The sequence below is a fragment of the Anolis sagrei genome, chromosome 5 (genome assembly GCF_037176765.1).
Source record: "Anolis sagrei isolate rAnoSag1 chromosome 5, rAnoSag1.mat, whole genome shotgun sequence".
NCBI classification, from domain to species: Eukaryota; Metazoa; Chordata; class Lepidosauria; order Squamata; family Dactyloidae; genus Anolis; species Anolis sagrei.
Genome location: NC_090025.1, coordinates 187,725,152 through 187,749,911, shown reverse-complemented (window position 1 = coordinate 187,749,911; position 24,760 = coordinate 187,725,152). Strand labels below are relative to the sequence as shown.

Genomic DNA, 24,760 nt, shown 5'->3' with positions numbered 1-24,760 from the left:
GCAGAATATAAATAAAGTGTTATTATTATTATTGATAGTCCATGGGAGTGTGTCACAAAGCAGGCAGTATATGCTTACCAGGCTTCTTCAGGGCCTCATTTGTCTTAAATCTGGCACTGGTTATTAGACTGATCTACAGAGACATCATAGCCTCGCCATGTGTGGTACAGATTCTGCTGGTGCCACACAAATAGGAGGAAGGGTGGGGAGCTTGTCCTGGATAGAAATCCCTAGCAGCAGCTGCCTCCCAACTGACAATCCCTTTTCCATTCACTGATTGCGTTGGTACCTTTCCTGATGTCAGCAAAGGTGCTCAGTGTTGGCCAAGGAGCAATGGTGTTCAGCACACACTTCCCCTTTCCCTGTCCTGCCTTGTGGACAGTTCCAGTTAGAATCAGTTGTGCTGTCCACAATTACTCCAAAGTGTGGGCTTGCTTTGGAGTTTCACTGATATGCCGGAGTGATTTCTGGTCCACTTTGAGATATGGGACTGGTGAGGACAAGTCCGTAGTGCTATAATTGAGTATTATTAAAGGACCCCTTAAATGACCGTTGATACTTCCTAGGTAGGTGGGAGTATAAGAAGATTTCCTGTCCCTTTGTGATTTGACTTGGGTTTCTTAGGTCTTTGGTTCTAAGTTTAGCTTGGTTTTGCTTTCCTCTGTGGTCTCTGCTGCTCTTTTATTTTCACCCAATCCAGACTGCTATCACTTGACCAGCTCCAAGGTTAATATTGTTACCACATCTTTAACAAAATGTGTTCAATCATAATTTGACCTGTAGACCGCCATTATTTGGGGGAATGCTTTTTAGAAGATGATGGATACAATGAAACATATTGCCACTGATGGATGAATGAAAGAGGTGGTGTGGGTGAAATATTATTTAACTGTATACATTCTACTTTTCAGAGGAGATACTCCTCATATGATCCAAATATAACCATGCTATTCTTCAAATCAGGAAACAATACTGTCATGGACTTTTGTGCAGAGACTGTGGTTAAGTAGATTTTTCTCTTGTAAATATTGAACTATTTTCTGGCTGTAGCTAAAAAGTAGGAAGGAAAATAAGGGCACTTTGGGGCATACCATTACTCACCTAAGATGTAAAATCAATATCTTTGGCCACTTGTGGTCATTAAAGATCCCACAGCAGTTCTGAAGGCATTAACTCTGGTTTTCTGGTTAGAATCCATACAAGTAATTGTGTGCTTAATTTCTTTCTTAAATACCACCACTTAATTGTAATTGCATGACACTCAGTGCTTTCAGTTATGGTAGAAGAAACAGAAGAAGGAAGGCATAATACTTAAGTCATGCAAGAGAGATATTATAAAAATTATTGCAAACTAAAGATAAATACCATGCATTAAAAGATCAACAGAAGGACAAGATATAGTTGCAGGTGATAACATATTCAGGGAGAGAAGTGAATATAACACCTGCAGGTCAGTGTAACTCATATATGATAGAACAATGACTTCAAATCACTAAAGCAATCTAGATTTAAATTGAAACAAAAAAAGGGTCAAGTTAGGCAAATTTGCCAGACAGGCTGCTTCCAGGAAAGCCAAGATATTTTGCTGCCTAGTTGAAAGAAGAAGATGGCATTCCTTCTTCACATATAAAATGTAACCCTATACACCTGTGGGTGGGTGGGACTCCACATATACAGTGTAAAGGAACTTTCTTCTGCCCTCCATTTGCCCATGCTACTTCTCCCATGGCACCAAAATATATTTTGGTTTTTCAGCAGTTTCCTCGCTGAGGTAACTGGGATTGAGGTTGTCTCAATAGTCCAAAAGAAGAATGGAAAATGATTGGAGAAGCTGGATCCATGCTATTAGCAGATAAACAGAGTAAGACATTATTCTATCATTTATAGTTTGTTGTAGAATCATAGAATCAAAGAGACCTCATGGGCCATCCAGTCCAACCCTCTGCCAAGAAGCAGGAATATTGCATTCAAATCACCCCTGACAGATGGCCATCCAGCCTCTCTTTAACAGCTTCTAAAGAAGGAGCCTCCACCACACTCCGGGGCAGAGAGTTCCACTGCTGAACGGCTCTCACAGTCAGGAAGTTCTTCCTCATGTTCAGATGGAATCTTCTCTCTTGTAGTTTGAAGCCATTGTTCCGCGTCCTAGTCTCCAAGGAAGCAGAAAACAAGCTTGCTCCCTCCTCCCTGTGGCTTCCTCTCACATATGTATACATGGCTATCATATCTCCTCTCACCTTCTCTTCTTCAGGCTAAACATGCCCAGCTCTTTGCTTCTGTGTTTTCTTTCTGTGTGCCCTGTGCATGTGGGTTAATGCCCTAGAAAAGAAGTATCAGGAAGGGATTCATCAGGGCCTGGGCTTTTGTGTAAGCTATAAAAGATGGTAGCAGTGACATAATTTTCCATAAAATTGCATGAAAATATCATGAAAAAATTAAAAAGATGGATCAAGTGTCTATAAGTGGAAGCTTTGAAAATGGAAAAATGAGTTCTAAGGAGAGAATGACATTGATCTCTCAGCCTGCCCTTTGTGTAACTGGACCGAAACCTGAACATTAGTTCAAACTTGGGAACAGATTTTGGTCCAGCATTTCTATTTTTTATTTATGCAGCCCTCAATCAAAGTAAGAGGTTGACCTTATCTCACCTGAACTTTTATGCACTTACAAGAATGACAGGACTGCAGTTGGTCTCTCACACCATCTCTGAGTTCTCAACAATTAGCAGTCCCCAGGAGAGAGGTTCTGGGTAGAGATGTGCAATTTTGCCAAAATGCATGCTGTTTTGGACCCCATTGTTGGCTGACCCCTCATTCTGTTAACCGGGAAGTTACTCGAATGGGGAGGGGCGTTGCCATTTTCATTCAACAGATACTCAGCCCATTTACTACAATGGGAAATTTTAAAGGCTCAATCCTTAGGGCTATCTGCATGAAACCTACCTCAATTTCAGACCCCATTTACAACTGCAGTCCTGCTAAGTTTCAAAATAATTCACCAATCTACCGATTTTTTAAAGAATTATTTTAAATTTTAATCTTAACATTTTATAGAAATAAGACAAACTGCAAGAGATGGTTCTGGGAATTGTACTCACTGGTTGTGTCCATTCTCAGCTAATCAGAGCATGAATACAACCAGGCTTTTTATTGAATGAGAAACAGAGAGAGAGAAAAAAACTTCAACACCCAACATGCCTTGGAAATTTTCCAAAAAGAAATGGAGGGATGCTGCTTCTCCCGAAGAGGGAGAAAAGACACAGTAGATCCTTTCCTCTCCAGGAACCGATAAAATCCCGCTCTCTTAATCCATTTCGCTGGGCTTTGTGGCTCCCTCCACCCAGTTCTGTTTTTGGATATTATATAAAATGGACAAATAATTTTCATTCAAATTGATTCAGGCCCAAGCCTAGTTCTTTCTGGGTGTTATCAGATGATCCTATTCGTGCAATTGTGGTATCAGTGCCAAATGTTCAAACATGTTTGAACATTTTGCGTCAATGTAGCAGCTGATAAAAATGGTGTGCTGCTGAACCTTTGCTTTATTCCCTTGCAAAGAGAGTGACACAGGGTGCTTAGGGCATTTGGATTCATCATACCTACCTGGAGATTGAACTTTTGTGAATTGCTGGCATCAAAACCAAAGGGGAATAATACACCTGGTCTTTGAATCTCTGGTGCTTTGCTCTTCTTTTTGAGGTGATACTTTTCTGCCTTTTGAACCAGGTTTCTGAATGTGATCATGATGTCCAAAGTCATTACCTCTCTGCCACATGTAATACTAAAGTGAGAATTTGATCTACTAAAATGGTGACATTTTGATTTGAGCACAATTAAGCATGTAAAACGTTGCCACCGGTGTCTGTGAGTCAGCATCTCTCTTCACAGCAAGAGGTATATGTATACATGCACATACCATTTTTAATGGCGTGTCTGTCTAGATGGCAAGCTATAAGACCCACACAGTTCCATAGATGTTGCCGTGCTAGCTAGCTTGCAAGTAATAGAGGCAGAATTGTTCCTATCTAGGAACAGGTGAAAGGTGTATTTAGTGAGTTTCCGGATGTGGAATCACATCTATCCAGCTCCTAAATAGAGTTTGTCAAGATAGAGCTTACAAAATTAAATTTAAGAGAAATGATAGTAATAACATGCTGCAGCCACCCATAACTGAGTAAAGGAGAGAGGATAGTCTGAGTTGTAGAGCAGTGTTTCTCAACCTGGGGGTCGTGAGGGGGTTGCAGAGGGGTCGCCAAAGACTGTCAGAAAACTCAATATTTTCTAATGGTCATGGAGTACTGTGTCCACAGTGCTCTCTGGATGTAGGCGAACTACAACTTCCAAACTCATGGTCAATGCTCTGCAAACCCTTCCAGTATTTTCTGTTGGTCATGGGGGTTCTGTGTGCCAAGTTTGGTTCCACTCCATCGTTGGTGGAGTTCAGAGTGCTCTTTGATTGGAGGTGAACCATAAATCCCAGAAACTACAACTCCCAAATGTCAAGGTCTATTTTCCCCAAACTCCACCAATGTTCACATTTGGGCATATTGGGTATTTGTGCCAAGTTTGGTCTAGATCCATCACTGAGTCCACAAAGCTCTCTGGATGTAGGTGAACTACAACTCCAGAACTCAAGGTCAATGCTCAGCAAACCCTTCCAGTATTTTCTGTTCGTTGTGGGAGTTCTGTGTGTCAAGTTTGGTTCCAATCCATCGTTGGTGGAGTTCAGAAAGCTCTTTGATGGTAGGTGAACTATAAATCCCAGCAATTACCACTCCCAAGTGACAAAATCAATGCCCCTCTAACCCACCAGTATTCAAATTAGAGCTTATTAGGTATTTGGTCCAGTGAATGAAAATACATCCTGCATATCAGATATTTACATTACGATTCATAACTGTAACAAAATGACAATTATGAAGTAGTAACAAAAATAATGTTATGGTTGGGGGTCACCACAACAGGAGGAACTGTATTAAGGGGTCGCGGCTTAATACAGGTTGAGAAGCACTGTTGTAGAGCAACAGCCTATTACTACTCAGTCTTGGATAGCTTTGTCTTCTAACATTCAATCTTCTTCAAATTTACAAGTTCTTTTCTGCAAACCTCTGACCAATAGGTATGCTAGCTGAAAATTTAGTCCAACAGCTTCATAAAGCCAGAGTTTGGGAATTACCAATCTGATTCATTGTTCGTTCTCTATCAATGGTCAAATTCTTTCAAAGCTTGGAGGCAGAATATAATGGTGGTCACTCTCCTGGTTAAACATAAAGATGCACCTTTGGTTTGGATGACTTTATTCTAATTTATGTATTTATCATTGCAGTAGTGGCTGAAAAGGAGCCTCTGTATTTAAAAATGTAGTTCTCTGACTACTCCGCTATGCTGGTATCTGATCTGGTCTTTATTAGGAAAAGGGCTTTTGTCATGACGGTTACTGGGCTGTTGGAGCAATGTTTACAGAGATGTTCTCTCACAGCACCATCTTATTATATGTGATGGTCAGGAAATAAGTGCTAGTGGAATTTCATCTTCATGAATTTACATCTCCCAGAGTAATGAAAGGACTGGAATGTGTAATTATCCTTTAGGTTGTTCACTCCATCAAATTTTACAATGAAGGCTTCAGCTCCAAAATATGTCCATTTTTAAATGTATGCTAAAATATGTTTAGGAATGCACACATTTAGATAAAATACACTTTAAAATGCGGGATTTGTGCAAAAAGCATATTCAGAGCTGTGTCTAATAATAATAATAATGCTAAAATAGGAGTGAACAAACTTCTGCATGAGTGAATACATATAAAATAGACATGGATTAATCTGCATTTGTGGTTGTGTTGATAATAAACTCAATGTGTTGTTTACTTATTTCCCTAGTTATTGATTTTAATAATTCCACTTTTCTCCCAGTGTGGTTCACAACCACAGAGCAAAAGAAAGTGCAGTATTTTCATTTTTGCAGATTTGATTATTTGTGGACTTGATTCATAGATTTGATTAATATGTTCTTTCTAGGAATCTCTACATCTTCCAGGCTGACCCTATGGTCAACTTCTCCCATAAAGTTGCACTAGGGAATCTAGAGACTTGTAAACAGAACACTTCTCTGGGCACTTCAAGGCCCTCCGCCATGAATCTGTGGTCATCTTTTGGCCGACTTTGACCACATAGTTGCACTGGAGGACCTGGAAGTTCCTAGAGAGATGTTCTATCTCAAAAGTGAAAGTTTGTGGAAGTCCTGCACCCCTAACCCCAATGCATGTGAAGGGGTGACTTTACTTTGCTAGATGGACAAAAAGTATTTCAATGGGAAGTGTGGGCCTGCTTTTAGCTGATGAGATAGGATTGTTGTTCAATGTATTGTCGAAGGCTTTCATGGCCGGAATCACTGGGTTGTTGTAGGTTTTTCTGGGCTATATGGCCATGTTCTGGAGGCAATTGTTCTCCTGACGTTTCGCCTGCATCTATGGCAAGCATCCTCAGAGGTAGTGAGGTCTGTTGGAAGTAGGAAAAATGGGTTTATATATCTGTGAAATGACCAGGGTGAGACAAAGGACTTTTGTCTGCTGGGGCTAGATGTGAATGTTTCAGCTGATCACCTTGATTTGCATTCCTGAATTCCTATGCTCTGTTTTGAGTTTCTGTACTCTTGCTAAAGTACAGGGATTTTAAAAATTAATACTAGAATTGCAGCAGCCACAGAGGGAGTGCAGTATATCTCACCTGGAGATGAAAAGAGTGAAAGATGATATGATAGCTGGCTGACATCCTTCACGGAAGAGACGTTGCATAAATTTATACTCACAGAGTCATACCTTGCTTGCACTTTGCCACCTGGTTACAGAATTACAATGTTCCAAAACCAGATGCACCTTACATTGTGAGGCACCATGGGCATGCATTCAATGTACAAAATGGCACAATGTACAATGCAACAGAATCATTCACATAACTTCACTTTCATATCTTTGGCCAAAAATGTACGTAAGATATCTGAAGAGCTGTTGCATGAAAGAAACAATCATCTTGTTCTAGAGGGTTGAATTCAAACCAGTTGGTTCAAATGACAAGAAATAAAGTTCCAGGTCAACATCTGGAGCTGTCCAAAGTGGAAAGGATTCCCTAGGAAAACAATAGAATTTCCATTATTGTTTGTTGAGTTTTCAAGAATAGCAATAGGAGACCGTCAAAATTCATGACATGCAGGGCTGAAACTCACTAAGTAGAACATTTCTGCTCTGCCAAAATGCCAAATTAAAGTGTTGATTTCAAAGAATTTAGGCTTGTGTTTCTCTAAGATTTAATATTGCTCATATCCATAAATTCCATGATACCCACATTTCTAATTAAATCTCCCAAATATAAGGTTTTTGGACATCTTGTTCTGTCTGTATAAAATGAAACAGGGAACATCCTCACAATAAGGAAGACCTGCCAGCTCTCTAAGAGGGAAGTCTTCTGGCACTCAAACAAGGGGCATCTACATTCATTGAAGATTTTTTAAAAAGCATTTGGATACCCACCTTTCTGGAGTGCTTTATCTTTGGGTTCCTGCACTGACAAAAGGTAGATTAGACTACTTTTCGAATATCTTCTGTGCTGCATTTTTTCTTAATGTGGCTTCACTGTATCTTAGCCTTTTTTTACCTTTCTGTATGGTTGTTGTTTATTTGTTCAGTCACTTCTGACTCTTCGTGACTCATGGACCAGCCCACACCAGAGCTCCCTGTTGACTGTCACCACCCCCAGCTCCTTCAGAGGCAAACCAGTCACTTCAAGGATACCGTCCATCCATCTTGCCCTTGGTCGACCCGTCTTTCTTTTTCCTTCCATTTTCCCCAGCATCATTGTCTTCTCTAAGCTTTCCTGTCTTCTCATAATGTGGCCAAAGTACTTCATCTTTGCCTCTAATATCCTTCCCTCCAATGAGCAGTTGGGCTTTTTTTCCTGGAGGATGGACTGGTTGGATCTTCTCGTGGTCCAAGGCACTCTCAGAATTTTCCTCCAGCACCACAGTTCAAAAGCATCTATCTTCCTTCGCTCATCCTTCCTTATGGTCCAGCTCTCACATCCATAGGTTACTACGGGGTATGGTATGATCCCCATATTCCCCATACTGTATGGTATGATCCCCATATTCACGGAACTGGCACCCACTGTTTCATTTATCCACATCCAAGAAAATATGTCCTCTCCGGGCATTTTCTAGGTCATCCAGCATGACCTTATCATATTTTAGACCCTCTTTTCCATAGGTATCCATCCAAAATCTAGGAACATCTTGTCAACGGATATGGTGGTCATACAGTATTTTCTTTTCCTCAATTTACCTGTATGAACTGAGGGGACATTACAAAAAAAACAATGTTAATGTAAAAATTGTACCGTTTTCTTGAACATTCTTTTACAAAAATGCACAGTAGGACATAGAGTTAAATAGCCTGCAAAATGAATGGCAATGAGTCAGTGTTTGAAATTGTATTACATTTCCTTCCTTCCTTCCTTCCTTCCTTCCTTCCTTCCTTCCTTCTTTCCTTCCTTCCTTCCAAACCCCATTCAATTGGATTTCTTCTCAGGATCAGGTGTTTTTCCCAAGTAGGGCTGAGAAGTGGGTTACACAAAGATACCTGGCCATCAACCAGACCCACATCACATTCCTTCCCCCTTATTTCTTTCAGTCAGATAAAACTGAATGAAATAACTTTCTAGATCAAATAACATGACCCATGTTTAAAACCAAATGTTTGTATCTGGTTCATTATTTAATGACTGGTCATCAATGGTGATGGATCAGTGTTTAGAATGATATTTTTTTAATTTATTTTCTTTTATCCCACTTTTTTCCCTATATAGCAATTCCAGGTGGCTAACCACAAAACAATAAAAGTTAAACTTTACTCTTTCTTTCTTTCTTTCTTTCTTTCTTTCTTTCTTTCTTTCTTTCTTTCGTTCTGTCAGTGCAGACAACCAGCTATGCCCATAGCAAAAACACAGGACAAAAACAATATATACTTGGCCATATGTACAATAATTTTTATTTTTAAAAGCCCTAAAAGCTACAGGAAGCTTTCTGTGAGCAATTTCAAAATTTAAAAAAGAGGGAATTCTTAATGCATCTGTTCCACTTTGGAACGTCAAAACCTAGGGAGACATTTGAACGAAGAGAAGTTTGGAAGCGTACCTAATTAAAACTGGCTGCTTTTTAATGTATGTGTTAAGTTCTCGTTAACCTTCCAAAAGTCATTAGGATTAAACTTTTTTTTTCCAAATACTAACAAAGTTTCCCTTCTGTGTCTCTTTTTCTTTTCTGCAGAGAGACTGCCACGGAGTTGTCTGGAACATTACCAAGGTAAGCAAGCTGTTCTGCTAAAACCAAATCTGTGTGTTGGCTTTGGGGAGCTGCTGAAGGGAAGTACAGCCTCTCCAGCTGAAGCACCCAAGACAGCCTGTCAGAGGTTTAAGCGAGAGGAAAAAATGAAAGGCCATTTGTATGAGGAACAATACTTACAAATATGGGTCGGAGAAAGCAGGAGAATGTTTGCCATGCTGGAGAGAAGCATCTGCCGAGCGGGTTCTTTGTTTAGCACATGACTTTTGTCACTGGTTTCACTTCATGGTGTATTGCCTAAAGGAGAACATTCTAGGTGGGTTCTTGCCAGGTTAGGGTTTGGAATAAGTTTTTGTGTGTTGTTTGAGTTGTTGAAAGAAGAGCCTTCCAACATTCTTGTGAGAATGACCTTTTGACAGATTGAAGGTAACAGGATCAATTCAACCTCGTTGTCCTTTGGTGCATCCTGTGATGACCTTTCCATTAAGCAGAGTAAGGCATTCTCTTTAGGCAGAAAATGATGGAAGCAAAGCAAGAACATTGAACTATATCGTCTCCTGTCCACCACTTAAACTATCCTCTTGCCTTCAAGTATAGGCATTCTATACTACTATTTTATTGCTGTGTTGAAATCAGTTGATAGTGCAATTCACTTTTGAACATGGAATGGGCGGGGGTGATATCTTATGGAGTAAATTGTCTTGAGCTGTCCTTTTGTGCAAGGATCTTCCTTTCATCCGAGCTCCTTCTGCAAAGGGTTATTTCCCCAGTGCTTCAGAAATGAGCAAAACCTCTTTGACATTGGGTAAAGCACAAAGAAATGTGTGTGTATTGTCGAAGGCTTTCATGACCGGAATCACTGGGTTGTTGTAGGTTTTTCCGGGCTATATGGCCATGTTCTGGAGGCAATTTTTCTCCTGACGTTTCGCCTGCATCTATGGCAAGCATCATCAGAGGTAGTGAGGTCTGTTGGAAGTAGGAAAAATGGGTTTATATATCTGTGAAATGACCAGGGTGAGACAAAGGACTTTTGTCTGCTGGGGCTAGATGTGAATGTTTCAGCTGATCACCTTGATTAGCATTCAATGGCTTGGAAGTGCCTGGGGGGAATCTTTTGTTGAGAGTGATTTTATGTGCCAGGTTGTTTCCTCTCTGTTGTTTTGCTGTTGTAATTTTTGAGTTTTTTAATACTGGTAGCCAGATTTTGTTCATTTTCATGGTTTCTTCCTTTCTGTTGAAATTGTCCACATGCTTGTGGATTTCAATGGCTTCTCTGTGTAGTCTGACATGGTGGTTGTGAGAGTGGTCCAGCACTTCTGTGTTCTCAAATAATATGCGTTGTCCAGGTTGGTTCATCAGGTGCTCTGCTATGGCTGATTTCTCTGGTTGGAGTAGTTTGCAGTGCCTTTCATGTTCCTTGATGCGTGTCTGCGTGTCAGACTACACAGAGAAGCCATTGAAAACCACAAGCATGTGGACAATTTCAACAGAAAGGAGAAAACCATGAAAATGAACAAATTCTATCATATTTCTATCTCTCCGAAGAACCATCATGTGTAACCACTGTAGTAGGTTATTATTTATCAGTATTAGTGAGTGTACTATGCTAAGTGAGACCAATTTGATTTGATGGGTCGACAATGGATGGGTCGACAAATGATCAAGGGTCTAGAGAACAAGCCCTATGAGGAGCGGCTTAGGAAACTGAGCATGTTTAGCCTGAAGAAGAGAAGGCTGAGAGGAGATATGATAGCCATGTATAAATATGTGAGAGGAAGCCACAGGGAGGAGGGAGCAAGTTTGTTTTCTGCTTCCTTGGAGACTAGGACGCGGAACAATGGCTTCAAACTACAAGAGAGGAGATTCCATCTGAACATGAGGAAGAACTTCCTGACTGTGAGAGCCGTTCAGCAGTGGAACTCTCTGCCCGGGAGTATGGTGGAGGCTCCTTCTTTGGAAGCTTTTAAGCAGAGGCTGGATGGCCATCTGTCAGGGGTGATTTGAATGCCATATTCCTGCTTCTTGGCAGGGGGTTGGACTGGATGGCCCATGAGGTCTCTTCCAACTCTTTGATTCTATGATTCTATGATTCTATGGAGTAGCATTTAGCTTCCCACCCCCAAGCAGAACGGAGTCCTTGGGCAGGCACATATAGGGAAAAGAAACCCTTCAAATATCATAATGCCAAGCCATTTAAGGCTTCAAATGTTATCCAAAGCACCTTAAATTCAGACTGGAAGCAAAGCTGTGCATCTTCCCACTTCGACATGATAAGATGTGCCATGCTTAAAGCGGAAGTGTGACACATTTGTCTGGCTGGTAAGTACTTTTTAAAAGTAGTGGATGAAGCCACTCAAGCAATAAGATACCTTCAGGCAACGAAACTCTGCCGTTCATTTTTATTTCAGAACATTATTTTTCTGAAGGATGCTGGTGGGCAGAAATAAGTATAAATAAAGTAAAACACCATGGCACCATTTTAAACCACTGTTAGTTAACTGATTCAGCTGAGGGACTGCTAAATGAAAAAATGGTTTGCCCCACCATGGAGGGAATATTTGGGGTCTCCTGAAACAATCCCATCTAATCAACACATTCATGTCTTTCTCCAAAAGAAAATCTTCCATCTCCCACTAAATAACCATAGCTTTCTGGGGGTATTTTGTATTTTTAATATTGAAATTTTGTTCTTTTTTAAAAAAACAAAACAAACCAACAACAACCTTACATTGCCCCTCACCTTTAGGGGAATGATGTTTAAGCGATTTCGTGAGTAAAGGGAAGCTAGATGTTTTACAAAGACAACAATTCAATGCCACATGTACACATACATCAATCAATAAACAAAAACATTAAATCAACCAATTAAAACATAACATTAAAACAACAATTAAAATAACATAATCCAAAACATATTCCAAGGCCAGACCGGGTTGTCATTAAATTAATTTTTAGTCTCTTATTGCATTACTCCCATTATTGACCAAAAGCCTGATTCCACAGTCATGTTTTTAGAGTTTTTTCTGAAGGCCAGGAGGGATTGGGGTGATCAAATATCTTTGGGGAGGAAGTTCCATAGACAAGGGGCCATTACTGAGAAAGCTCTGTCTCTTGTTCCCACCAATCATGCCTGATGATTTTAGCCTCCAAGGTGGATCATAGAGGGAGATATGTTTGGGCAAATAAGCTGGGCAGGAACTGTTTGGAGTTGTTATGGATTTTCATGGCAGTTCCCAGGCGACGGGAGAAAGTGATATCAGTTCTCACAAGAATCTGATGGAGTTGCAGTCTGAAAGGGATGTGGGAGACAAATGTTTCTCCAGATCAAGTTGCCTTGAACTCTGGAGGCAAAATGCTAAACAAAGACAGACTAGGTTTTCTCAGTGGCTTAAAGATAAGAAAAGGAAAAGCAGGTGTTTGCAAAGTGATGTCATGGGAGGGATTGAGGCCTTTTAAGTGGTTTCTTTTGGTACAATCCTTTGTGAGAGCAACATTGAATTCAAGGAGAAAACAGCTCTTGGTTCCTGTTCTTAGGTTTTGTTTCAAGTAACCAAGTTTTCAAGGTTGTTCCTTTGTGGATTAGGCTGCCTGTCTTGGATTTCTGCTATCATGTCTATGGATTAGCGATGAAGACTGTTTTAAATGGATTTTGGGCTTCTGTGATTGTCTTAGAATGTCTTTTTGAACTTTGATGCTTCTTTATAAAGTTACTGATTTCTTTATATACTCATATTTTAATGAACTTTATCTTACTGGACTATTTGGACATAGTGCGGTGTGTAGTGGTTCAGGAATCAAGTGGTAAAGTGAGTGAACTTATATTCCATATTTTGTCTTTTCCAACTACAGCTCCATCCTCATCATGCACTTTCCCCCCATCCTTAATGAAGGTCTAACCCCACTGTTCGCCCCTTTTGAGATCCTCCCTCAGAAACACATTCTCCCAATACTATCTCACCCAGGGTTTTATCATTTTTATCAATTTTATCCTGTGCATTTGGCCCGCCCTTTGTGTTCTATTTCTCTATCATGTTATTTTGTAATTGTTTATTGTATTTTGTTATTTTATGTATCTTATTTTGATGTTATTTTTGCTTCTTCATATTTTATTTTCTTGTATTGTAATTTTGGGCTTGGCCTCATGTTATCCACACCGAGTCCCCTTTGGGAAGATGTTGGTGGGGTATAAATAAAGATTATTATTATTATTATTATTATTATTATTATTATTATTATGTGCAAAACTTATAAATATTGTGATAATAGTCGTGGCTATGGTAATGTAATATTATATATATATATATATATATATATATATATATATATATATATATATATGTAAGGAGCCCCCGGTGGCGCAGTGGGTTAAAGCACTGAGCTGCTAAGCTTGTTTATCGAAAGGTCACAGGTTCGATTCCAGGGAGCGGCATGAGCTTCCGCTGTCAGCCCTAGCTTCTGCCAACCTAGCAGTTCGAAAACATGCAAATGTGAGTAGATCAATAGGTACCGCTCCGGCGGGAAGGTAACGGCGCTCCATGCAGTCATGCCAGCCACATGACCTTGGAGGTGTCTACGGACAACGCTGGCTCTTCAGCTTAGAAATGGAGATGAGCACCACACCCCAGAGTCAGACATGACTGGACTTAATGTCAGGGGACTACCTTTACCTTTACCTATGGTGATGATGGTGGTGATGATGGTGGTTTTTGTTCCAAAAAAACCCCTCAAAAAACTTACATTAACACCTTTTAAAATTGCCTTTCATTTCATAGCAGCTTAATAATTATTATACCATCAAGCTATTTTTCATGAGCTTTTTGTTGTGGGGTGGGAGATGGTGCCTGGTGAATATTGTATTTCAAGTTAGTGTTTATTCAGGATAGAAACTTGTAGCATGAAAAGAACGATATCCTCATTGCAATTATACTACAACTTGTTTAACCAACATTGAGCAAGAATATTGATTAACTGTCTCTCTCACTCTGTCTTTATGCTGTGGTTAGGAGGAATGGAACAAACCATGCTTTTGATGAAAATTTGGTGGTCTTGCCCTGCTTTAGCAAAACATTTTGATTTACCAATAAGATCTTTCTTGTTTTTAATAAAAAATTTCCTTGAGAGCAGTTTGCTAGGCACAGTTTTACTGCATGCAAATTGTTTCCTTTGCCCTGTTTTTTTTATTTCTTTTGATAGCTTCATCTGTATCACAAAGCATTCTAGCGCAATTGAAAACAAGGCATCTGAAGTTATTTCTGTTTATTCACCAGTTAATGATTGTCAGTGCAAGACATGTTTATGCTTTACTATCTTAAAAAAAAAAATCTTCAGTCACAAAGGTAGGCTTAATCTGTGTCATCAAGAGGGGAAGATGTAAAAAGACATCATGCAAAGCCGAACGGGTCCTTGGCTTGAGCTCAGTCGTATTTCTCCAGCACAGTTTCACTATCATTTTCTCAGTCAACTCATCTACTGTGTTGTGGGAGATCGGTAGCTGATGATTCTTAATTACACCGGATATTGTTAATCTAATTTTGGCTGGCAATTAACTGGTGATGGATGTAGTAAAACACACACACAAACTGTCCTTTTTTAGATTAGAAATAAATTAGGGGTAAAGTTCTGAAAGCCTATTTAAAAACAGTGTCTTCAAGCATTTCTTTAATATGCTTCAGTCTTTTACTTTTCTTTTTAATGATTTTAATCTCAGTCTAAAGTCTTTCTTCAGTTTAAAATTAAAATCGAGCTACATGTCGCTAGAAACAAAAATGGATTACATGAGCACATTGTCCTGATTTGGGAGATTTAGTCTCTGTCAATTCCACTATTTTCAAAATGTCCCAGTTTATTTCTTCTTTTTCCAGTTATTCCCTTTTTCCATTGTTTAATTCAGTTGTTAGAAACTGAGTTGAAAGTCCAAAAATGGTCTGCTCTTAATTAACACGGGAAGGGGAAGAAGGACAGATGGGGGCAAATCTTGTCCTTCCCTGTAGACTCAAGCCAAAGCAAACTGCTGCAGCCTCTCCTAGGTTGTGCAGTTTTCCCAACTAATACCTTTTCTCATCTTGGCTGCACTCTGATATTTCCTGGCCAAAGTTGGCTGGGGTTTCCTCTGTGAAATGTTGGAAGGAGAATATAATCCATCTGTGACTCATTGCCTTGAAATGAGAACCACTAAACACCAGATATTAATGCAAACATTTTGCAGATTCGCACCTACAGTAAGTCTAATCCGATGTGACTTGTCAATTGCATTGCTTAAAGAGACAGAATTATTTCTCTGTGCTTGTTTTTCCAGTCGGTTGGCCATTCATTTTCTGTCTGAATAGATGCAATAGTGATTTTCAGATTATTAAAAATCCATTAGTATTGTGTTTCTCCTCACCCTCAAATTAACTGAAGCTTAGAGGGATTGGCTTTTGAAGAGAGAAAAAGACCTGCAAGGAGACGCTCTGCATATTGGCTTTACGTTCATTCTGCTTTCATAGTGTTCTTCTGTATTTATTTACCTTATGTTCTCTGTTTGCTGTATTAAGTGTCCCCCACAGAATATTTGCAGTTTTCCTCTTTGCTGAAAGGGCTTCTCAATGTTTTATGAATTTGTGTGTGTATTTCTGATTATTGTTCATATTTTGAAGCTTTGGGGTCAAACTAGGGAAGTAATAATACAATAGACTCTTGGTACTTACTGGAGCTTGGTTCCAGGACCCTCTGTGCACACCAAAATTCACGTATGCTGAAGTCCTGTCATAAACAACATTGTGGTAAAATAATGTCCCTTATATAAAATAGCAAAAGTAAGGATTGCTTGAACCTATGGGTGCAGAATCAGAATGTGGAGGGCTGAGTGTACTACACATCTCACAGAGATGGTGCAGGGATTATGTATATGCAGATACTTGGCCTCATCTCTCATTTTTTTCTGAGTTTCTCCTATTTAGAGATCCCAGCCCCTAAATAGTAGAAATTATGCTATCGATGGAGTTTGCCCATTTCTTTTGTTGCCATGAATTCTTTGTTCAGCTAATTTATATTCTTGATAACTGCCAGAACATCATGCCAAAAGACAGAATTAATCAGTTGTTCTGAATGCCATGTAGTCTATGTTGCTGGACATTTTTGTCTAGATTCAGTGCAATGCTGCTGGACAGAAAAGCATAACCATCTTTTGAAACAATGACTGGTTACAGTTTGCTTGTGCAAACATTGTCAACATCCAATGACAGAGTAGCCCAATGTTTTGTCATAATTTGTGGTCTAGTTTGGCTTCTGGCAGCCCTATGAATGAAACCCCTTTGAGAGCTCCAGACACCAACAGTCCTGCTGAGATCTTGCAAACTCTGAGCTGTGGTTTCCATAATTGAGTTTATCAACAGGTAACAAAGCTACTTCTTTTCCAATAACTTCTTTTCCATTTTACCAAACATCACCATCTTTTCTGATGAGTCACATCAATTCATGATATGTCTAAAGTATGACAATCTCAGTTTAGGCATCTTCAGTTGACATTATTATTAATTGTCACCATTATATTTGGCCAAATACATACGTAACATCTTTACGGTATTAACTAAGTTTAAAGGCTATAGGCCATGGAGTATTGCCTTAAAAACAAAGACCATAGCTTGGTTTGCTAAGTCGAGTTCTGAAGAAATATATAAAAAGAGCATAGCAAGATTTCCTTGATATCTGGCAAAACAAACAATCTGAAACAGCACTTAAAGTGCCAGCCATGGTTTATAGAGTTGGGCACAGAATTTGTTCTTAAAATTTCTACCTTTTCTTTCGTGTCTTCCATTTCTTCAGGAGCATGAAACGGGAAGCCTCCTCCCTGCACAAAAATCTGCTTGACATGAAAGCCTGCTTTCATCTGCAGTCGAGCTTGCCTCCTTGCATGTGAGGCAGGGCATGCAAGCAGGCACGTCTGTAGCGGAGCACCTCTTACTCTAGAGAAGTGCCGGAATGGGGAGCCAGTGGGTGGGAAGCCCCCCTCCCATAATGGACTGATTTTCAGGACCCCAAACCAAATATCTACCCTACCAATTTCAAGAGGCTTCCAAAAATGGATCAGGGCTCCCAACAAAAGCTGGGCGTAATGATTCTTACCTCGTAGGCGGAAGTAGGAGCCTGAGATATCTGTAGGCAGGCCTCCATTTTGGGAGTGTCAGCAAGGGAAGCAGACAACTTGGGAGTGTAAGAGGAGATGAGGGGAGGAGCTGGAGCTCTCTCTGGATTGGTTAGGACAGATGGGAGGAGTTTAGCCCTGAGAGGGAAAAGTGTCAACTTGACAGAAAGAAAGGAGTTGGGTTTTGGGAACAGAGAAGAGAGGTAGGTTTTTGGTGAGCTGAGATTTTTCTTTCAGAGAGCATTTGTGACAGGTGATTCTGCATTATTTGGCCAGGAGGGTCAAAGTAGACGCCTGGGTGCTTGTGTGGGTTTTTACACAAGTGGGTTTGCTCTCTGGGTTATGGTATATTAGCTTACAGAGGACTCTGCTTATAGTGCAGCTAATTGCTCTGGAGACGACCTAGTTAGGTTAGTCTGGGGAACTCACTGCTACTGGGTTTATTGTAGTGTGAGGAGTTTTACTCATATCTAAGCCAAGTAACCTGTTTGAAGTAACTTAAGATTATTGTACCTCAGTAACCAATTAAGCTTGTGTGCCTCATTGAAGAAGATAGTTGTTTGTTCTTATCAATAAATCTGTTATCTATTTCACCTTTTAAAGAAGCCTCAGTAGTGATTCATTCCTGTGGGAATAATTCTAACTGTTTTAAGATGTTTACATCACAGTCATCTCAGGGAGCTAAAGGAGAGCTAGTGGACAGGAAGAAGATTACATTAGGGAACCATTCTTTAATATTCCCAAATTATTTTGGGTGGTGGCAGCAACTCTACCAGAGTATACATGTTACCTCAACATACATCTAAACGGTCCATGCCAGAATCATATTGGTGTCCAGTTGGGGGGATTAGTAATCAAGATCCTTTATACTGATTCTTTTATAGTGGTGCCAACAGGTGGGATATATTAGAAAATATAACCCCCAGGATCCTGACTTAGTTATAATTGGTGGCAGCAGTGTGATTTGTATTCTGGAGTTATAATCATACACCCTTTTTTTATACCGGGACACAAAACGGGGCAATGTTTACCCTGAAAGCACAACCTTAATGGTTTAGGTCAGGCATCCTCAAACTGTGGCCCTTCAGCTGTTTGGGCCTCCCACTCCCAGATTGTCAGGAATTCTGAGAGTTGAAGGCCCAATCAGTTGGAGAGCTGCAGTATGAGGATGCCTGGTTTAGGTAGTTAAGCTACAACCACTATTCATGATTTAATACAAATCCTAGATTGTGAACTTACTCCAAGTGCTAAAGCATTGTTTAAAAAGTAAAAAAAAGAAAGAAATAGTTAACTTTTAAACTGACATAAAGCACATTAATTGTTGCAACTGCCAGGTTAAGGGATAGCAAACCTGTTCCTTGACACAGATTCTTTTCTAGGGAAATCCTGTGATTTACTCCATATAAGTGGAAAATTGTATAACAGCGCTGGGAGCTTCGCTTTCTGCAAAACTCTTTTTCTTTAATACCATGGATACCAATCTCTGAAAACTCAGGTCTACCATAGGTCTGCCTAAATCTCATCTCTGCTTTCTTGGTTCTGCTTCGAATATTTTCCTATATGTAAAGTAATAAATAGATTTCCGGCTCCCTTGCTGTTTTGACATGCTAAATAAGGTAGGTAATTTTTTCCCACACAGGCATTTGCCTTTTCTTATTGAAAAACTACTCCAGAGTCCTCAATGTAATTGTACAGGCCTATTTCATTTAGCTTGCATGGGAGTCGAAGAGTGCCTGGGGTAAAGTGTCTATATATGTATGTGGGGAGAGTGTATACTTTTTGTAAAGTCTCATTTAAAAAGAGTTTTATTAGGTAAAGTATGACTTTTACTGACAACTTGGAATAAGTTACAAATAATTGATGAAACTTTAATCTCAGACATTTTATGCTACTGTTTCCCCGATGCTTCAGAGAGAAAGAAATCTTTATTTTTTATGAGCTGTGGGAGATTTCCCACATTGAACCTTCAAGAACAGAGCAGCATAGGGCGAGGATAGGGTGACTTGGAGGTTGCTCGTACATAGGGTACATAGGGTGTCATGTGTCCTAGTCAACTTGAAGGCATTTAACAACAATGAATGAGAGATATCCAAATCTCCCTTTCATCAACAGCAGATTTGAGGATATGGCTTCTTCATTTGAAAGCCTTTCCATGCAGGTACATAATGTAGCTTATTTATTTATTTATTTATTTATTTAAAAGTTTTGTATACCGGACTTCTCACCTCTCTTGAGGGACTCAGACCGGTTTCCAACCATAATATCACATACAATCAATAAAACATCATAATACATATTACAGTAAAACATTAAAACAGCAATTACAATCAGTAACTATAATGGTCAGTCGTCACACTAAAATCATTGCTCCTCATCCTCCATCCATATCTCAGGGTGTTGGCTCACTTGTCGAATGCCTGTCTCCATAACCAAGTCTTCACCTGTTTCCTAAATGTCAGGATAGACGGGGCGGTTCTGATCTCCAGTGGGAGAGAGTTCCAGAGTCAAGGGGCCACCACCAAGAAGGCCCTGTCCCTCGTCCCCACCAGACACGCCTGCGAGGCCAGTGGGACCGAGAGCAGGGCCTCTCCAGACGATCTTAATAATCTTAGGACTGTCATGAGAAGCTGGGCTGCCTCAGCCCAGGAAGTATTGGATGGCTGTGGGAACAGTGAACCTGGATCCACATAGGGATCCATGATGGTTGTCCCCACTGCCCAAACATGGAAAAAAGCCAAATCTTGCTACAGGATTCGGAACTTCCCCTGTGTTTTTTGTTTTAACCCAGGATCCAGCCATATTAAGGGGTTGACCCCAGGTTGCATCACATTAGCTTGAATGCATTGTATGGACACACCAGGCTAATGCAATACTCACAGTGTATTATATAGCAATATATATATATATGCAATACCCATAGTGGATTATATATACTAGAGACAAAGTTGAAGTACTTTGGCCACATCATGAGGAGACAGGAAAGCCTAGAGAAGACAATTATGCTGGGGAAAGTGGAAGGCAAAAGGAAGAGGGGCCGACCAAGGGCAAGATGGATGGATGGCATCCTTGAAGTGACTGGACTGACCTTGAAGGAGCTGGGGGTGGTGACGGCTGACAGGGAGCTCTGGCGTGGGCTGGTCCATGAGGTCACGAAGAGTCGGAGACGACTGAACGAATGAACAACAACAATAACAATTATATAGCAATGTAGTTGCAGCCTGTGTCTCACAACTTGGAATTCAGTTAGCCTTTTTTCCTACTGCCTTCTACCTTACCAAGTATTATTTTCCTTTCCTGGTAGAGATGATGATTATTATTATTGTTATTGTTATCATCATCATGTTTATTTATACCCTGTGTTTTCTTTCCACAAAGAAACTCAACGTGGCTATTTTCATTATCTTTTTTGTATGGGAAAATATATATTTAAAATAATGCAAATGTAATGCAACTTTTTGTGAAAAAAATCATTGACATAGAAATGAATAATATAAATAAACATTTGACTCATCCATATGACACTAACATAGCTAGGAAATAATTCAATGCACATAGTTCTGAGTCCGGAAGCTCACATGTAATAAACTAAATGTTGAACCCTATATGGAGATGCTAGCTTGCCCCATTCATGATTTCTTGATTCTAACCTCAGCGGAATTCGAAAAGAAGGGAAAGCTTGACAGCATAGAAAATAAGATTTCAGGTTTTCTTTCTTACCTTTATACATTTATGCCCGAAGGCCTGTTTTTCGTCTCTCCCTTTGTCCCCACTCACACAAAATACATTTTCCTACAGATACTAAAACATCAAAGGAAAGATCTTGATGCAGCAAACCTTTATAGCATTGTGAAGATGTTCATTGCCTGACCTATTTTGAGTACTCAGAATCTTCTTGTTGTAGACTACATAATTAAATTTTAAATGGAACATGATAAAGAAATTATACTGGTGATCTCTAGAGATCTGTATACCCAATTTGGCTCTTTGCAAGAGAGTAACAAAGGCGTACTTTAAAGTTTCATACTGATCTGGCCTATTTTCCCCTCTCTCCTTCCTTTCCCCCCTTCCATTTTCTACAAATGATGCTTTTCTGTTCCAAGGCTTTTATTCAAATGCCGAACTACTTGCATCAACAGTCTAAATAAAATGTGTAAAAATGACACCTAGAATTTTTTTAAAAAAGAGAGAGAAAGAGAGAGAGAAACCCTCTTCTAGCCTTATTGGTTACAGCTGTCTTGTTTCTCAAACGTATGGTCCTCAACTTGGAAACAGAAATGTTAGCACTATCCCAAGAAAAGTACATTGGTTTGGGTTCAGGAATTGTCACAGTGTGAAAAATAGATCAAAGTGTCATAGAAATTACCCTCTTGCTTTTTTCATGACATCCACTCTAGATTTAATTAGCTGTTGCTCTGGTACTCATAAAAAAGACTTAGTTTTCAACTTCCCACTCCAACAAACAGATCAAAGGTGTTCAATCCAGTATGTATATGCTAATGGAATAGTGGAAGCCATGCAATAAAATCCCATGCATGTATATGTTATGCCTAAATGCCCTATAGGCCCAAGTTCCCATCTGATCTTGGAAGCTAAGCACAGTTAACCCTGTTAAATAGTTGAGTGGGAGACCACCAAGTGCTGTAGATGACAGTTCAGAAGAATAACTGGCAAAAGCACCTCTAAGTGTTTCTTGCCTAAGAAAACACTATGGAAATCATGGGATCATCATAAATTAACAGGTCACTTGAAGGCACACACAGACCCATACTACCTCATCACATGGCTCAGAATAAGCATACTAGGATGTTTAGAGCCAGCTTTTTAGATGATAGGAAGCTGCAGATGGGCTTACAGATTTGCCCCACAGAAAGAGAGAAAGTGATTAAAAAACAGCATTTCAAAATATATATTATGAGCCAGATGTTTCCGCTTCAACCTTCTGCAATTGCCAAAAATGAAGCAAAGTTTCATCTTTGGCAACTGAAGAAAGGTGAAAACCAAAACATTTTGCTCTTGATATATATTTAAAAGTTGTTTTGTTAATTACTTCAATAAATGTATATATCTTCCGCCATTAACGACATCCTTCTTGGATCCAGGACAAACTTGGAAGAAGTTATGCTGGATTGCTCTTCAATCACTTATATGGCAATTCACACACATACACACAGTGGAGTTGCTGGCAGGAGTGTTTTAAATTAAAACGGTAGTTTTGTGGTACCTTAAAGACTAATAGGCATTACTTGACATAAGCTTTGTGGACTGCAGCTAGGGATGGAGAAACATTTTATGTGGTCTGACAGTCACAATGAATGCTAGCCTTTTCACATTTCTTGAGACTCATTACAGAAAGAAACACACCTTGCCTTCAGAATTTGTGAGACTTACAGTGCCTTTCGGAGAAATAAAGCACATATAAAACAGCGCACGCATCTGAAAATGCAAATACTGTAGCTGAAATGCACACTAAAATGAATACATACAGAACCTTTTAATCATATGTTTATATAAAAATGTGTAAATAAAATCACACATTAGTAATATTGCATAAAAGAAAACTACCTGGATGCGTATGTGAAGAAACCTCCATACAAGAAGAGGATCAAAATGCAAATAGGATCTGGGGAAAAATTGCAACCTAATCTAGACAGGGATTTTCACATTTCAGATTGCAACCAGGTTCACCTGATGATGAAGTGAGAGAAGATCTGTAAAAACATTTACCAAATACACTGCATTTGTCTCTGAGACCTAAATCCAATTGTTGCTAGTTAGTTCAACCCAGGTCCGTAGCCAGGATTTCGTTTCGGAGGGGGGGGGTGGTAAATTTTTTTCAGGGAGGGTTCGGGGGGGGGGGGCTGAGTCTGAGTGAAAGAGGGTCTAGCCTAGCAAACCTTTTGTATCATTACCCCAATACCCCCATGCATATGGGATATATTGAGTATGGTGATCAGATCATGATATGAATAAACATAACAGTTTAAGGCCAGTAAGGCCTTTTCGCGAACCACCATGAGAATTTGGGGGAGGGGGGGGCTGAAGCCCCTCAAGCCCCCCCCCCCCCCCCCCCGGCTACATGCCTGGTTCAACCCAAAGTCCACCATACCCTCTCCTGAATTGGCAGGGGCAATTCCAATTAATCCTCTGTCATCTGACTTTTTAGTAACTTTTTAAATACTTAGTTTCTCTTTCCTATTTTTTACTTTTGCCGTTTGTCTTCAGCTTACTTCCACTTCTGCAAATTGAATTCAATTGCCTCTGTAGGGATGGAGAAGAATGGAAGAAGTAGGCTTGTGCAAAAGCAAATTGCTTCACCCTTTCATTGCTTGTGTGTGAGGAGCCCCCGGTGGTGCAATGGGTTAAACCAGGGGTCCCCAAACTAAGGCCCGGGGGGGGGGGCAGATATGGCCCTCCAAGGTCATTTACCCGGCCCTCACTCAGTCTAAGTCTGAAAGGGCTTGAAAGCCCACAACAACAACAACAATCCTATCTCATCGGCCAAAAGCAGGCCCACATGTCCAATGGAAATACTAATAAGTTTATATTTTTTAATTGTTCATTTTAATTATTGCATTGTTTTTAAGTGTATTTTGCACTACAAATATGTGCAGTGTGTATAGGAATTCATTCATGCTTTTTTCAAATTATAATCTGGCCCTCCAACAGTTTCAGGGATTGTGACCTGGCCTTCTGTTTAAAAAGTTTGAGGACACCTGGGTTGAAACCTAGTGCTGGGAGGACTGAAGACCGACAGGTCAGAGATTTGAATCCGGGGAGAACACAGATGAGCTCCCTCTGTCAGCTCCAGCTTCTCATGTGGGGACATGAGAGAGGCCTCCCACAAGGGTGGTAAAACTTCAGAACATCCTGATGTTCCTTGGGCAATGTCCTTGCAGACAGCCAATTCTCTCATACCAGAAACGACTTGAAGTTTCTCAAGTCTCTCCAGACATTAAAAAAAATTACTTGTGTGTTCATTTTCAATAATACATTTTGTTGTAATGGCCGCACACTGATCTTGCTTTGCCACGTGTACCTGGTTTATATTTGTGAAATTGGAGTGTTGAGGGGTGGTATGCCTATTGAATCAACAAGAACGTGGTAACTTGATGATCACTGTATATACTCATGTATCAATCTTATGTATAGGTCAAGCATATATTTTAGGCCAAAATTATGTATTTTGATATGACCCATGAATAAGTTGCAGATCATTTCTTGGAGAGGGGAAATCATCAGTGCCACTTCAGTGGCCAACTACCCATGTCATTAATGCACCGTACTTGCTAGGGAGGTGTGAGCCATT

The 24,760-nt window shown here is 39.9% G+C and overlaps 1 protein-coding gene across 1 annotated transcript in view; it reads left to right on the top strand.

Moving 5' to 3' along the window:
• CELF2 (CUGBP Elav-like family member 2) overlaps window positions 1–24,760 on the top strand; it is a 652,882-nt gene that overhangs the window by 89,843 nt on the left and 538,279 nt on the right. The window contains exon 2 of the mRNA XM_060776483.2: window positions 9,318–9,353. Within this exon, the coding sequence (XP_060632466.1) occupies window positions 9,318–9,353 (36 nt within the window). The remainder of the gene's footprint in view (window positions 1–9,317; window positions 9,354–24,760) is intronic.